Source organism: Andrena cerasifolii, chromosome 7 (genome assembly GCF_050908995.1).
Source record: "Andrena cerasifolii isolate SP2316 chromosome 7, iyAndCera1_principal, whole genome shotgun sequence".
Classification (NCBI taxonomy): Eukaryota; Metazoa; Arthropoda; class Insecta; order Hymenoptera; family Andrenidae; genus Andrena; species Andrena cerasifolii.
Window position 1 is genome coordinate 6,341,149 of NC_135124.1, and position 15,034 is coordinate 6,356,182.

Genomic DNA, 15,034 nt, shown 5'->3' on the forward strand with positions numbered 1-15,034 from the left:
CCACTTCACACCATACTATTCGAATACATCAGTATTCGAATAAAAACATTCGAATACTCAAATATTCGAATAATAACATTCGAATACTCAAATATTCGAATAATAACATTCGAATACTCAAATATTCGAATACTCAAATATTCGAATACTCAAATATTCGAAGTTTATTCGTAGTGTTCGAATACTTGTAAAATATTCGAATATTAAATTATTCGAATAGTCCCAGCCGTACTCCAGGCGTGCGCCCCAAAACTGTACGTGTAAAGTCTCCAACGTGATAAAGGACGATCGCGCGTTCCCGGCGCGCGCGTCTGGAGTGCAGGGCTGAACTTGTCCTTTACACGTTCCGATGTGATTGACGTGCCACGCGACACGCGCCAGATCGTGTTCTACAGGTATAGCAGTGAAAATGTGATCCAAATACAGTTTGGAACAATTTGTCGGAATTTACAGAACCCCGAAGGTTTGTAGCGGCCATGTAAAGCCGGCTTTTAAATAAAAAATTTGCTCGATTTCGACTATCAATATAACGCGCGAAATGTCCAAATATTATTTCGAATTGTTATTCCATTGTTTTTCATAGTGTATTTTCAAATGGACTTTACTCCTGGTTGAATTCGAAGGGAGAACAGCCGTGTATCAGAACGATCAAAAGTTCACGACAACGGGGGCTTTTTAAATAGGTACTCCTCTCCGAGGATAGCCGCAATATTCCGCAATTAAGAAAAATTTATGCAAGGCGTAAAGCGGCCACGGTTGTTCGCGACTTTGCGCGTTAAGGTCCCCGCGCGGAAAGGGGTTTCAGGGCTGAATGACTCGCTTGGTAGGGCAGTTACTTTTAATTAGACCGCCTGAACGCTCTATCTTCGAGCGTTTAAGGGTAGAGGGAAGAACACCGACTTAGCAGCAATTTTTACCCATTAAGAGCCGAGGAAGCGTCTCGTGAGACGGGTTCCACGAAGGAGACCAGCGTCCCCTTGTATCGTGGACTTTTCTGCAGTAACTTCCGCGAAATTATAGGGTCGTTTCTTGTCTTTTGTTAATCTAGACGCGCTGGGTTGACCCTTGAAAAACACAGCAGAATATTCACCTGGGATAGTGACTGTTCTAATGAGCACTCTAGTTGCGGGATAATTTTTCATCTGTTTGAGGTCCATTCGAAGGTGTTGAGGGTATGTTTTTTTTAATGACTGAATTTTCTGGAGTAATTCAATGGTTTTGTTTAAATTCGTCGAATTTATAGCAGTGGAAAGTGAAATCTCTGGATTTCGCATCAATTGATGAATTATAAATGGGAGTTTTGAATAAACCAAAACCTGGGTACTCCGTGTGGAGAAGTGGATGTCATGATGGTCTTTATCATCATGAAATATTCATACCAATTACTGTTCTCTTTTGTGTACAATGCTGAAGTCAAGCTGATTATTATCTCAGTGGCATGGTAATTAATTAACTCGAAGTCTGCCTGTAGTATTTCATAATAAAATATTCTGTTATAAAATACAGACTAACGTTCATTCAAGTTTTATTCTCGAGGAAGACTGTAGAAATATGGCCCTTTTAATATTTAGATGAACTGTAAGCTACTGTAAACTCGTTAAGTAACGATAAAAAATTAATTATCGTCGTCATGGAATGGGATAATTGTTCAGCACTCACCCTTCGACTGTTGCCATCCTTCGGGGTCAGGTCCGAGGCCACAGTGCCGAAAATGGTTGGCTGTAACAGAAAATAAATGGCTGTTAATATACCTGTCCAATTATACCATGGACACACATCTGTCGAATTATTTTATGCACGAAAACATATATGTACATCATCGAATTTCTGCAAACATCGATTAACAAGTTGTATTACATTCTTTCATATTCCATTTCTAATATATTCAAGCCCCAATTCAATAAAAAAATGCAATGTAGAATTATTAAGAGGAAATCCTATTTTCGGGCAATTTTCGGCGAAGAATTTTGCGCGGCGTGATAGTCGATCATGCATAACTCCTATATTAATCATTAAAAATTAATAATAAAAAAACTGCAACTTCTTCATAGATGCATAAATACATGGTCCAAATTTCAGATGAATCGAATTGTTAGTTTCTCAAAAAAAAATCCCAAATTTCGCTATGGTTTTAGCGTAAAAAAGAATCCTCCCTCCCTAAATTCTTCAAATATTCCCGGAACAAAATGAACCCCTACACAAAACTTGATCAAAGTTTTGGACGAAAGAAGAAATCACAGTGGAAGTCAATCGAGGAAAATGCCAACAACCCTACCCACTCGCCATTAGAAAGTAGCAATTACATTTCCCAAGCTTTCAGCCAGTGACGCGTGAGGTCAATTAACATCTTTATTTATGCATTTAAAAAAATTAAAAAAATAAATCCACGAGGAACTGGATCGATCAGAGGGTCGAGAAACCGTATCCACCCGCCATTAGAAAGTAGCAATTACATTTGCCAAGCTTTCAGCCGGCGAGATGTCGCTCCGTTTGACGTCGATCGAAGGGCTGTCAATTCGAAATAGAGGGATGATTTCCACGCGTGAAATCGTCCGGATGTTACGCGTAAAACTGCGAGTCCCGAAACGCGGCAGTAAAAGCTGTCGCCTCGTAAATCCACGGGCTGCCATCTATGCAGTTCGGTGGCTGCAGCCAGGCCATTAACTGCCCCTGACCGAGAAAATGCATTCGCCGCTGCATCGGACAAGGAGGGGGCGTCAATGTGAAATGCCGGGGGAGGACCGGGGGGGGGGAAGGAGGAGGAAAAAGAATTACAACGGTGTCTGGGAATTATAGCGGTGGCATGGTCTGCATTAAAAAGAGAGGAGGAAAGGTGTGATTTAATGACGCGACCACGCTTAATTCAACCCTGCCCCGTCGACGATGCATGGATACGAAGCAGCAGCCTGGATGTCCCATGGTTTTATGGTGATTACGATAAGGGATGAGGAACTTCGCGTATTGTAGACGGTCCTCGCCCGCTAGCCATGCTAATCTCTGCATCGTCCCAATTTTTAGCACCTGTACTTTTGCCACTACGATAATTGTGCATTGTATTTTGTAAGTGGGTGGGATGAAAGGGTGGCGTTTTTTAAGAGAAGTCTGAAATGCTGGGATTGTTTCATTGCGTGACAATTTGTAGGTTTTCTGATGGAATGGTGATTGAGATTGAATGTGTTGATTCTAGAATATAGGTATGTATTATGCAATTTTTCTTTGCTGCCCAAATTCACTCTAGGGGGTGAAATTGCCCCCTGAAAATCCAGCTATTTTCTGATTTTGTGCTAGGTGTTTTAATACAAATTTTAGTGCATTTGTTAGCCATCAGATTTGCAATTTAAGGGAGCAGGTTACCCTCAGAATTTTCGAAAATTAGTATTTAGGATGTTTGCATATTCCACTAGCCACATCTTTTCTACGTATTCTAAGCGCAACCGGGCCATAAAATTAACAAAATTGAAGAAATTACAGTAAAAAATGTACGAGCCTGCACATGGGATCGGATAACGATATCCAACTTTAAACGCGATTACAACGATTTGAATGAAAATTTACAGGGAGCTGCTGGAATAGTTTCCCCTCCATGTATTGGTAGCACATTTTTAATACAAATTGTTAAAAAAAAAGATAAAAAAGATTTTTATCAAACATCAACATAAAAATTGTATTAATTTGTTTATCACAATTTTACTTCCTCGCAAGATGGAGACTGTCTTACAAATTATAAAAATGCCTTTACTTTGTGTTTTAGGTAATTCACCTGTCCGAAGTCGTTTTCACCATCAAACGGTGCATCCAGTACACGCTCTCACATTTATATTTATAACTTTTTTTCCTATAAATATATTTAAAATATTTTTTTGCGCATCAAAGTCAACGAAATGACACTTACAAATTAAAACAGAAAGTATCTCTATATTCATTTATTATTTCAGAATATGCGTTTGAAGAAGGGCCTGATTTTGGGCTGTTGAGGGCAACCTACCCCCTTAATGGCTTGTTGTAAGGATATCGTAGTTCATGTGACCACAGAAAAATATTATTCAATTTCATAAGGAAAAAGTAAGTATTCTTCCAATTCTACACAAACTCATAAAATTTTAGCAAGTGAATATTTTTAAGTTTTGTTATACTAAGCTGTAAAAAAGACTGACAAAAAGCATGCAAGGTTTGAAGTCGGTCAGTCTGACCTAAAAATTATAATTTGCCATGTGCTTAATCAAGTCAATGTGTTGTACCTTTGACCACCAGTAACCATTGTACCTTTGACCAGTCAAAGGTACAACAATTTAGCATGGATAAAGAATTTAACATAACTCGAGCTATAACTAAGGAAATAAAGCAACAAAAATGGTTTGTATAATGAAATGATCATTTCGCTAAAAATAGTCAAATTTACATATATGAAATTTGGTGCTTTTATAACACAAAATCTGAAAATATCCCGGTCTTTAGGGGTCAATTTCACCCCCTTAAAGTGAATCTCGGTAGCAAAAATGAATTACTCTACATATCCCCAAAGTTTCATATTTTTTTTAATTTCCGGCTTGGGGATCTTCCCTTGTAAGTTTGTTTTTCTTTTTGGGATATATATAGCTATCAGTTGGATTTGCACTAGAAGGATCAATAAATTATATTACATAAGAGGACGTAAAAATGAAACGCTCAAGTGCCTAATAAAATATTCAAATCATCACGAGGTCCACAGTTACATAAACCTCGGACCCAATGATTCCACTATAACTTCATCAGCTCTAGTTTAAGTCAGCCAATCTCAGAGACGAATCAATCTAGTCCACGCGAGAATGGACGCGATAAAACGAAAGTACCTCTTCAGATCAGTCGATAATTCCGCGAGTTTAACGTAGAATGATCCCCCTCGCCGGCAATGCTAGCGTCAGAGGCGTTCTGATCAAACCGAAGGCGGTCCCTGCTCCATTAAGCGCTCTTTTATTCCTGGAATAACTGTTCCAGGGCGGCAGTTCTCCGCGAACTGCGAGGGCAGTACGGTAGAATTAAATAGCGCACAACAAATCGCCCGGAGTCTCCACTCAGCGTGCAACGAATGCATCCCGAGGATTTGCAGTTTATGCGACGATAAAAAAAAAAGAAGAAACGGATCCTCATACGTTTTACGAGAAGTTTATACAGCGTTAGACAACTATAAACAGCGATGAGAGCAATAAACCGAGACGCGCGCTTCGCGTTTTCGCGAGAACGATCCTCGCGATGCAGGCTGGGGCTTCAAATGTACGCGATCGAAATAAGTGTGGACACACTTCTCATTCCGAGGAATAATGCGTGTTTCACCATTTTGCTTACAACCTTTTGCAGCACTATGTACAGTAGTTTCTGTATCGATAATATTTAAGCTACGGGAGAACCCATGGGTCATTTGAATAAGGTCTACGTATTCCTTTCGAAACAAGTCACAATGTTTAGTCTCTGCGATCGCTGCGAGCTTATACTTGGTACCAGGGACTTCAATATTTCTTGCGTCGCGGCAACGTCCGTCGAAAAAGAACTCTATATGGAAAACAGGATGCGAAGCAACTGTAGTTCGTTCTGCTGAATCAATATTGTATTTCAGATAGATAAATGCGTCCACGGCGAATGTCCTGCATGCTGCATGGTGGATCGAGTTCGCGTTTATTGCTCGTATGCTACGGCAACCATGGGAATTAATTAAATCCACGGGGCAGGTTTTAGTATTGTTCATACGCCGTTTGGACGAATGCCCAGTCGCGTAACTCTTTGATTTTGTAAACTTCTGTGGTAAGGTAGAACGGAGGTAATCGTTTTTCCCGTGCTTTTCATATTAAACGTAATGGTAAGTTGAGGGAATGTGGGTGGAAGCATTAATGTATCTGCGACTTGAGAAACGGAGGACTCAAGCAATTTCTCTCGAAGAGGGAATCTCCTATTGTTGCTTATGAAAGCTTCGAAGGTAATTGCTAGCTACAGGCCTCAGGAGGAATCGATACGAGCGTCTTGAGAGCATAAAAACTCACTCAAAGTAATTGCTATCAATATGGATAATGTAGCTGGGCTTAAGAAAATGATGCGATGGAAAGAAAAAAGAAATGGGACAAGACTATTGTAGCCGATATAAATTCCTATCGATTGCCAAGATATTTCTCTTTAACTAACTCAGTTGCAAGTTATGTAGGAATATGGATTTTACAAATATTTCGACTAACAAGAAATGGGGGATTCTGAATCATTGCGCTAAGATTGTGGTACTGTGGAGCAGACCAGGGCTAGTTGATACAGAGGTAGGTTGGTACAAACGATTTATTTCTTGTGTAGTTTGTTTTTCAATTCCTTACTATAATAGAGTATACGTTACATTAGCAATTGTTTTTTAATTGTTTTCGGTTTCGTAGAGAACGGATAAATATTCGTGTTCACTTTCCAATCCGTCTGGAGAGGCTATAGAAAAATTTGTTACCTCAATTAGTTTGACTTTACATCGAGTCTTTCGAAGGTAAGATAATTAAATTTTGTTACTTTATTTATATGCTCTAAATGCTTGTATGGAAATAAAAAATGCTCGTTGTCACTAATTGTAAGGCAAAGTGCGAATATGTAAAACTTTGACAAAATGAGTGTATTAAGATAAATTAATAAACAAAATAAGGCACTTGATGTAAAAGTAGGTTATTCAAAACACCACAAATTTTTAATTCTCGGTTAAACTCAAATAAAAATGTTCCACCTATGTTTGTTAAAAAGTTTGTTTATTTTTTAGACTACATCTTTATTAATTTTTAGTCTACATTGTTTGAAAGTTATCTAGATTAAATTTTTCTTCGTCAGATTTATTAGTTATTCATTAAACGGATATTTTGCGCCGCAGTGGGGTAAATTGATACATTTTGCTTTAATCCAAATAACATTTTTTCATTCATTTTGTATGTATTTTCTCAAGTTTTCACTTACTATATATTAAAGAGGAAGGGCCAAAGTATATTTTAGTATATTCGTTATTGAGTAATTAATTCGAACAGATATTAAAAAAATTGAAAACTGAAAAACTCATCAACTAGCCCCGGTCTCCCCCATAATAATATTTTTTTTTCTGATCGACTAGCCTACTTGCTTTCCCACAGAAGTTCCAGGTGAATTGAGTGTCAAACCCAATCTCCTTAGCATTTAACAGATGCCTAGACAATTTTTCCTTCACAGCTGTTCCCATATCAAACTTACCAAAGCCACACACTAACTTCTTTCCTCTTTCCTTCGAAATCGATCTGCTTTTCCGCGAGAAGCTGCAGGAATTTCTTTCCTTCCAGTGACCGAGAAAATCGTGGAACCTGCGACTCGCTCTGCGATATCAGTCGAAGATCCTGATAACAGGCAGCTTGTAATTTATGACGTATATAACAGTCAGGTGGTACGTGTCGGGCGAGAAAAACAAGTCGAATCGATTCGCACTGTGGAACACCCGCAACACGGAATCCGCGCTGAATCGTTTCCTCCTTATCTTTATCCGCTTCGACGGATCGGTCAACAATCGGACGACGAGAAAAAGTGGGGAAGGTGTGTTTAACCTGCTTCCTCGCAGGAATTTCTTCCAGGACTTTCTTCTCGAGTCTGACGGTTCCCATTCGATTCGGTGGTTTTTCAGGTGCACACGAAAAATCGATATGTGCAGGTACGTGGTTGAGTTATCACTGGTTCCTCTGCGTTCCAGCAATAGGATTTATAATACATAAACTTCATTAATATTTGTTTTATCTATTTATTTATTTATTACGGGTAATAACCCTATCGTACATTATAATAATATGAAACGTCTTAAGTAGAGGACTAATAAATAAGATAATATTAAGATAAAGATTAAAGTACAGTAATACTAAAGAAAACAACACAAAGAGATGAAATAACAAGTATCAATATTGAAACTTAATCATCCTTAAACCTTCATTGCATAACTACTTCGATTTTGAAAAAAAAAAATATTTTCGGACCCCTACTGGTGATAATAATAAAGGAAAAATAATAAAAATACTTTTGTACTTTCAGAACTAATTAAACAAGAAGGTTATGTAATGTAATTTAAAGAATTTTTAATTTTTTTTTTTAGAAATAATTATGTATGTTTTTTTTAATAATAATTTTAAATAGTTTTTGAGAAAAAAACGCGAAGACTGTTTTTATCAGTAATCTCTTAGGAATGATTTTTCACTTTTTCAGCGCGATCTATGTAAATGTTTAGAAGCTAGGGTATGTATCCTTCATAATAAGGTAGTTACATCGCACTACATGCTAGTTACAACAAACAAAATAAGAAAGAAAAAATATGTTGCATATTTGCAACAGAATGCAACGAAGTGTTAATGTCACTATAATATACTAAATAACAACGTTTTATTAAAATTAACGCTACCAGTTTGAGGGAATAGAACTGTTGAATGTGAAACAGCTTGTATTTGATTAAAGATGACTGTCTAAAGCACTGGATATATTTGTTGCATTATTAGTAAATGTACGAAGTGTACACCATTCTTTTAGCTACATGGATGATAAAATGGATGGTGTCCAATATATCTTGGTCAAGATATTAAGCACTGCTTTCCCAATACTAATATTGCATGAGTTGTGAGTTAACAAGTGGAATATTCGAGTGTTGCAATACATGTGCAGATACTCGTTTTCAATTAATATTTGAGAACGAGATCAAGATGATATAAGTGCCTGCAGCAAAATTGGTTAACCTTCGGCAGCTCTGTTTACTCGAATTGGTAGTGCTAAATTTCGCAGAGCGTGATATTATTTAATATATTCCAGTCGTGTTAATAAATTTCGATACGCCACTGTGAATACATGGATCACACATTTTTCCATTTCACCAGCTTCGAAAATTTATGACAGTGCACGCAGCTCTTTGAGATAAACGAGCTTTGCTTCAGCGAAAAATCGTTTACCATTGTCCTTTTTACAAAGAGGATTCGCCTGGTCAACGTTTGCCTCTAAAAATGAATCTTCTACTCGTAAAACTATCTAGCTTTCCGGGAATAAAATTTCAGCGCGGATTTTCGATTATTCGTTTTTGTTTGTTCCCCGCGCTTTACTGCGGTACAATTCCCCATTGTACACGATTTCACCGTGGAACAAAGAGAAATCTGCGAGATCGGCACGATACTGGTATCAACCGTAATCCTTACTTTGTTTATTACATTTGCGTGTGAATTTCATGGAAATACATAATCACATCGTTTCGACCAAATGCATCGAAATGTAATTTGTCGCGTATATTCGCGAAATTCAATACATTCTGTCATAGAATTAGTGACAATTCCGTAATAATTATAGAATATTAGATAATTAAAAGAAAATAGAACTTAGATTACATGAATTATTATAGAATTAATACGTGAAGTAATTGTCTCTCAGAAAATAAATATTCCTGTAGGAAACACTTAAATATAAAAACGATGAATGAAAAATTCCAATTTAAAGCATTAATCGCAGTTTACTTTCTTTATTACTCCCCAGGGGAGCTTGTGATCTTCCCGTCGTAATATTCTTCAGGCTGGTATGTTTAATAACGTAATACACAGACACGAATCGATTTAACACGTAGTTGGCAATGTGTGAGGTAAAAAGATAAACTGCAGGGCAGATCCAAGGGGTTACAGTATCAAGGAGAGGCTATAATTGAGGGGAAGAGGTAACGAGGTAAGCATAATAAAACGAGAACAGCAAAGACGAGAAGAAAATGAAAATCCAATATCTGCGAGTACTTGTAGATCTTGAGGACGGGGCAAAGCGGAATAAAACCAGTCGTGGCAGAAAATAAAGCGAAGGGAAGAAGAATTGTAGTTTAAATGTGATACCAGCAGAAAGCGGCAATTCTGAATCTTAAACAATGGAAAGAATATACAATGACCAACACTTCCTAAGAAGTATTCAATGATATCGATAAATAATCAGTTCCATGAATTTTAGAAGAATTCCCTTCGATTCCTGAATATGGGTAGTAGATATTTCCTCATTTAATCCTGCAATTAATTTTGAGTTTGTGTACCAGTTGCTTAAGCAAATCAATCATTAATTTACATGGGAAATATTTGGAAAACCAGCGCTAACTGCTTGTATAAGGTTTTAATTACTGTAGAAGGTTTCAGAATATCAGGTATTAAATGTTTGTCCAGAATGTTTCCATTTATAAATAGAATAGCTGCCTTAGAATCGCCGAAAATAACATAACGTTTCGTTGCTTTTAATTGAAGTACACTTCATTGCTAATTGAATTGTAATTAGCTCGACTATGAAAATTGAACGCTCCTCGGTTACTCTAATTTCTTGTGAATAAATGCCTGAAATAATTACACACTCTATTCCCTCAATAATTTTCTATACTTTATTCTTAACTTTTAAAGAATTTTCCAAGTTACTGTATTCACAGAATCTCTACCCCTTTCGTTCTATAAACTTGCGATTCTTTCTGCTACACATAAATAGCGCGATATTATACAGATTTTGAGTACCAAATACCGAACATACAGTATTCCTTTCCCCTGAAAAAAAAACTAATCTCCAAAGTTCAAGAAAACATTGGAGCAGCACGACTGTGATCGCAAAAACAGCCCTCAGGACTTATAAAACACGGGATACTTCACCAAGCCACTTGGATGCACCAAAAATTAGAAGAAACGGTTCGATTAAAGGGGCAGAAGCGCCAAGGAATTTCCACGGCGATCGATAAGGTATAAGCGTGAAAAATCCGTCTGTAAAGTTCCCCGGCGGAAAGCCCCGAGATGCCGCGCGGAAACGGGGTCGAAGGGAGGGAAAAAAGTTTGGAGACGATCGATGGGACACGGGCGCGAAGAATCCACCTCGAAAATTCCTTGAGGAAACATGCACAGAGCGTCGTTCCAGCGGGGTCGCGAGGAGAATGAGGTTTTCGTGGCGAGGCCAAGGAAGAGCGAAGGGTTGGAGAGGGAAAGGGGGGAGGAAAATGACGGGGTAGAATAAGTGAAAAAAGAAGGGAGGAGCCGAAAGGATCCGGAGACAAACGTTGGTCCATTGTCCTGAGTGGTTCGCCACCAGAAATTCTGGAGGAACCGTCAGGACACTTGGAAGCCTCGAGAATAACGATGACCCCGGCACAGTTAGCGACTGATTTCGCAGGCATCCTCGAACCGAGCCTCATTGCGACTCGCTACAGAGCCGCTGTAGATCGATTCTGAAAGGATCCAGACGTGCTTGTAGGGAAAATAACAGGAACTGGTGCGTGGGAAATTATTTAATTCCGTGGAAACACCAGGGGGTGAAGAATCGAGGAACAAGAAGGAAGGATTGGAAGTTGAGAGATGAAACGTGGTGCTATTTCTTCGATCTGTTAGGACTGAATTGCAAGTTGAACTTATAAAAGTAAGCTACTGTTAACGACAACGTAATCAGGAGGATAAAGTTGCTATTTTGATGGCTAAAGAGATGAGTGATTGTAGGTAAGTAGTAAGGTAAATTAGTTGGGATTAAATTTGGAGGATTATTTCAATAAAGTCAGATATTTAAAAAGGGGAAGAAAAGGTACAATGCTCTCACAGACAGCTTTCGAGAATTATTTGACTTTCATATTAGGCCAGCAGAGAATCGACAATAAAACGAGAGGAAGGCGAATGTTACAAAACTGGCAAGATGTACAATAGTAAATCATAAAATTCGACACTGGTAGCAATTGCTCCCTAACGAAGAGTGAACGAGAGAATATAAAAAATATTTAAATTCGTTCTGTACCTATCCCTGAATAATCCTCGAAAAAATATCGTATTGGACATAGCTGGGAAAAATAGAGCTTGCTTTATTTTTCTCGATGCTGAACAGAAAGCCTCCTCTGTGCGCGTTTCTGCATAGCTTGTTCCCTGTTTACGAGCTTAGTCATCGCCTTTTTAAGCCTAACTAGTACTAGGGACTCGCGATTCCTCTTCTCTATTCTCTGTCTTCACTTTTTCCTACTCTTTGTTTTACGATAGCCTTGTTCCTCGTTCTGAGCGGCGCGGACCGCTCCAACAAGGAGACATAAAAGTAGACGGCCGTGAAGGAAAAGCCACGCCGAAAATAAAACGTTGTCCTGTCAGGATAAGCCGCGAGAAGAATCGTCTCTAAAGTGGAAATCCCTGGACACGGCGATAAATCCGACTGGAACGTTCAAAATTTGTCCCGAGTGCGCGCCCCTTTTTTTCTCTCTCTTTCCGCGCTAGGGTAGACGTAGCCGCGTGGACTTCGCGTGCCCGCGTCGAATTTGTGCATTAAATTATTTAATGGCCTCAGTGCTTTATGTTTTCATTCGTAAACAGTCGAATTTTATATCGTTCGTCTCGATAATACTATTGGTGCTTTGATTTTCACTGGAAACATACTTGTCTTATAAACCAGCCAGGTTCTTCCAAATTCCTGAACTGTTGGTTGGTTTTTGAAAAAGTGCAACGCAGGAAGACAGAATAGGCCAGTGGATGGGTAAATTAATTGATTAAAACGATAGTTCGATAAGCGAAAAAAGTTCGATGGGGTACTTGCTTCTGTGTCTACCGTAATGGCTATTTTACATCAGATCGATTCGAGGGATTTTGATCAAATTCAACTATAATATACTTAACGTGAAATTAGGGGGGGTTTAAGTCATCACTTTGCTGACTTTGAATTTCTTTAAAAAATACAGACCTTGGAAGTTCAGAATTCTTGCCTATTCTCACGATGATACTATGAATGAATCCTCGCTTCTAAAAAAAAAATTAGTACCTATCTAGTACACAGAATCCTTGAAAATTATTTTACGCAGATTCGCGTGATAGATCGCACTGTAAACGCAAAAGAAATCATTACAAGCGCCGAATGTTAGTTTCCCCAACCTAATGGTACTTACAGAAACCACAGTTTCGTTTACACGTGGACTTTCGAAAAAGCGTCTGTCATTTCATTTCGCCGAAAATTCCGCCAAAAGCCCCGTACACCCTACCCACAAAGACCCGTTTCAGAGAGGGGAGCGAAAAACTCGACGTTCGATGAACAGATCCCCCATTCGAAGCGGTCGATTTACCAAAGCAACGGGGGAGGACGGGAAAAAGCGGGTGGGAAATCGTTTTAGAGCCACATAATGGAGAAACTCTGGTCGACGGTATTTACTCGCGAACGTCGCGCGGTATTTCAAATCCCATGGCGGAATTTACATCGCACCCCCCCTGATTCGCGCCGCGAGATTTCACACCCCGTGCTCGCGGGGAAGTCGTAAAGTGTCGTGGCGTTCTATCTTCCTCTCTATTAAAGGTCCATGTCCTCCAAGCGCGGCTCGTAACCCATATCGCGTTCCATTCGATAGCATTACGATTATACGGACGTGATAAAAGTTACGGTTCAGCTGGAAAGCGAGTGACTGCTCTTCAGGAAGCAAGTTGAAAGCTAAGAGGAAATTTCTTTTGTATGAGAGACTAAGGGGTTAGTAGCGGATAGTGGAAGTCGATTGAACGAAGTTAGGTGTAATCCACACTCGAAAAGTGAGACCTTTTGACCCTGCAGGACAGATAAAATGGAAGAATAGAGTTCGCGTTACTGGTGATGTAGAATTTAACACGTTAATACATGGCTCTATGTCAGAATATCTTTTTTGGCTATATATTGCATTGACATTGAATTTTAAGAGTACAAGCCGTTTTTCAGACATATTTATTCGATGGAGGCAGCATTAATGTAACGCTATTCCTACCATGACCGGTGAAATGACCGTTTTTAAAATTTCGATTAGAATTTCCTATATACAACTTCACGACTTTTCCTCAAATATACGTATGTACATCATATACTTCTGAATAAAAGAAACTATATTTTTATACTGCCAAATTGGATATTATCTTCATTCTATATTAAAAAATATAAGTTGTGCTAAAAACCGGTCATTTGACCGGTCGCGGTAGGAATAGGTATACACGAAGTGTCAGTAGGAATAGTGTTAAAGAAGATTGAAAAATAGGAAATGTAGGAATATGTCTGAAATACCTCTCTTATTTAAATTACCTATCTAATTTAAATAATAATTTCAACATACATATGTGCTTAGAATACAAATAGACTTTAAAGAAAAACTGTGGATTTATTAATCATCAATATTTTAAACAGCTGGTCAGAAAAGATTTTTGAAAAGCATCCACAAAACAAAATCAAAACATACAACTATCCCCCACAGTTAAACCTTACAAAGACCAAATATAGAAACTACTCGATCAATTATTCAAATTGACACTAACAAATTAACCACACAAAATTCGTTAATATCGATCTTACAAGGGAAGATCCCGAACCCGAAAGTTCAAATAACTCTGAAACTTTGTGAATATGCGGGGCATTTCCTCCTGAGTATTTTCCGGTTTTGTGTTATAACTCGCGAACAGTAAGAGATAGAAAAAAGTCTCAAAACAAAAGTTACTGCTTTTAATTAAATCTATCATTTGGTAAAAAAATTATTTTACAGTTCACGAGTTATAACAAAAAATCAGGAAATAACCGCATTTTCAGGGGTCAATTACACCCCCTTAGAGTGAATTTGGGCAGCAAAAAAAAAGCATTGTAATCAGGAGGAAATTCCCTACATATTCACAAAATATCAGAATTTTGTGATGAATTTTGTTCTGATATTCACAAAATATCAAAATTTTGTGAATTTCCGGGTTCGGGATATTTCCTTGTTAGTCATCATTTCAATCCTTCCACAAGTAAAAAATGAGTGAACAGAAATCTGAAGAAACAAATTAGCCTTTTTATCGAACAGAGATCGTCCAACCCCTTTAAACGGGTCTCAGTGAACTGTGCGCATAATTTGACTTACTCCTTGTGGGAAAGCAACCCTATTTGCGATCGTGGCGTCGTAGATTTCCACCCCATCCCAATATACGTCGGGCTTCTCGAGTGCTGAGCCCATATTTCGTGGCTCGTTTGATTCGCCATCCCCGTGCTCGTCGCGGAACGGCGCGATAAATCTCCATGAGCCGGACGGATGTCCATTGTCGCGGCGATCGTGACGAGGTTTTGGCGT

General features: G+C 38.5%; 1 protein-coding gene across 1 annotated transcript in view; it reads right to left on the bottom strand.

The window, feature by feature from the left end:
- Nucleotides 1-15,034, bottom strand: part of LOC143371496 (uncharacterized) — a 609,947-nt gene that overhangs the window by 391,261 nt on the left and 203,652 nt on the right. The window contains exon 3 of the mRNA XM_076816724.1: nt 1,660-1,719. Within this exon, the coding sequence (XP_076672839.1) occupies nt 1,660-1,719 (60 nt within the window). The remainder of the gene's footprint in view (nt 1-1,659; nt 1,720-15,034) is intronic.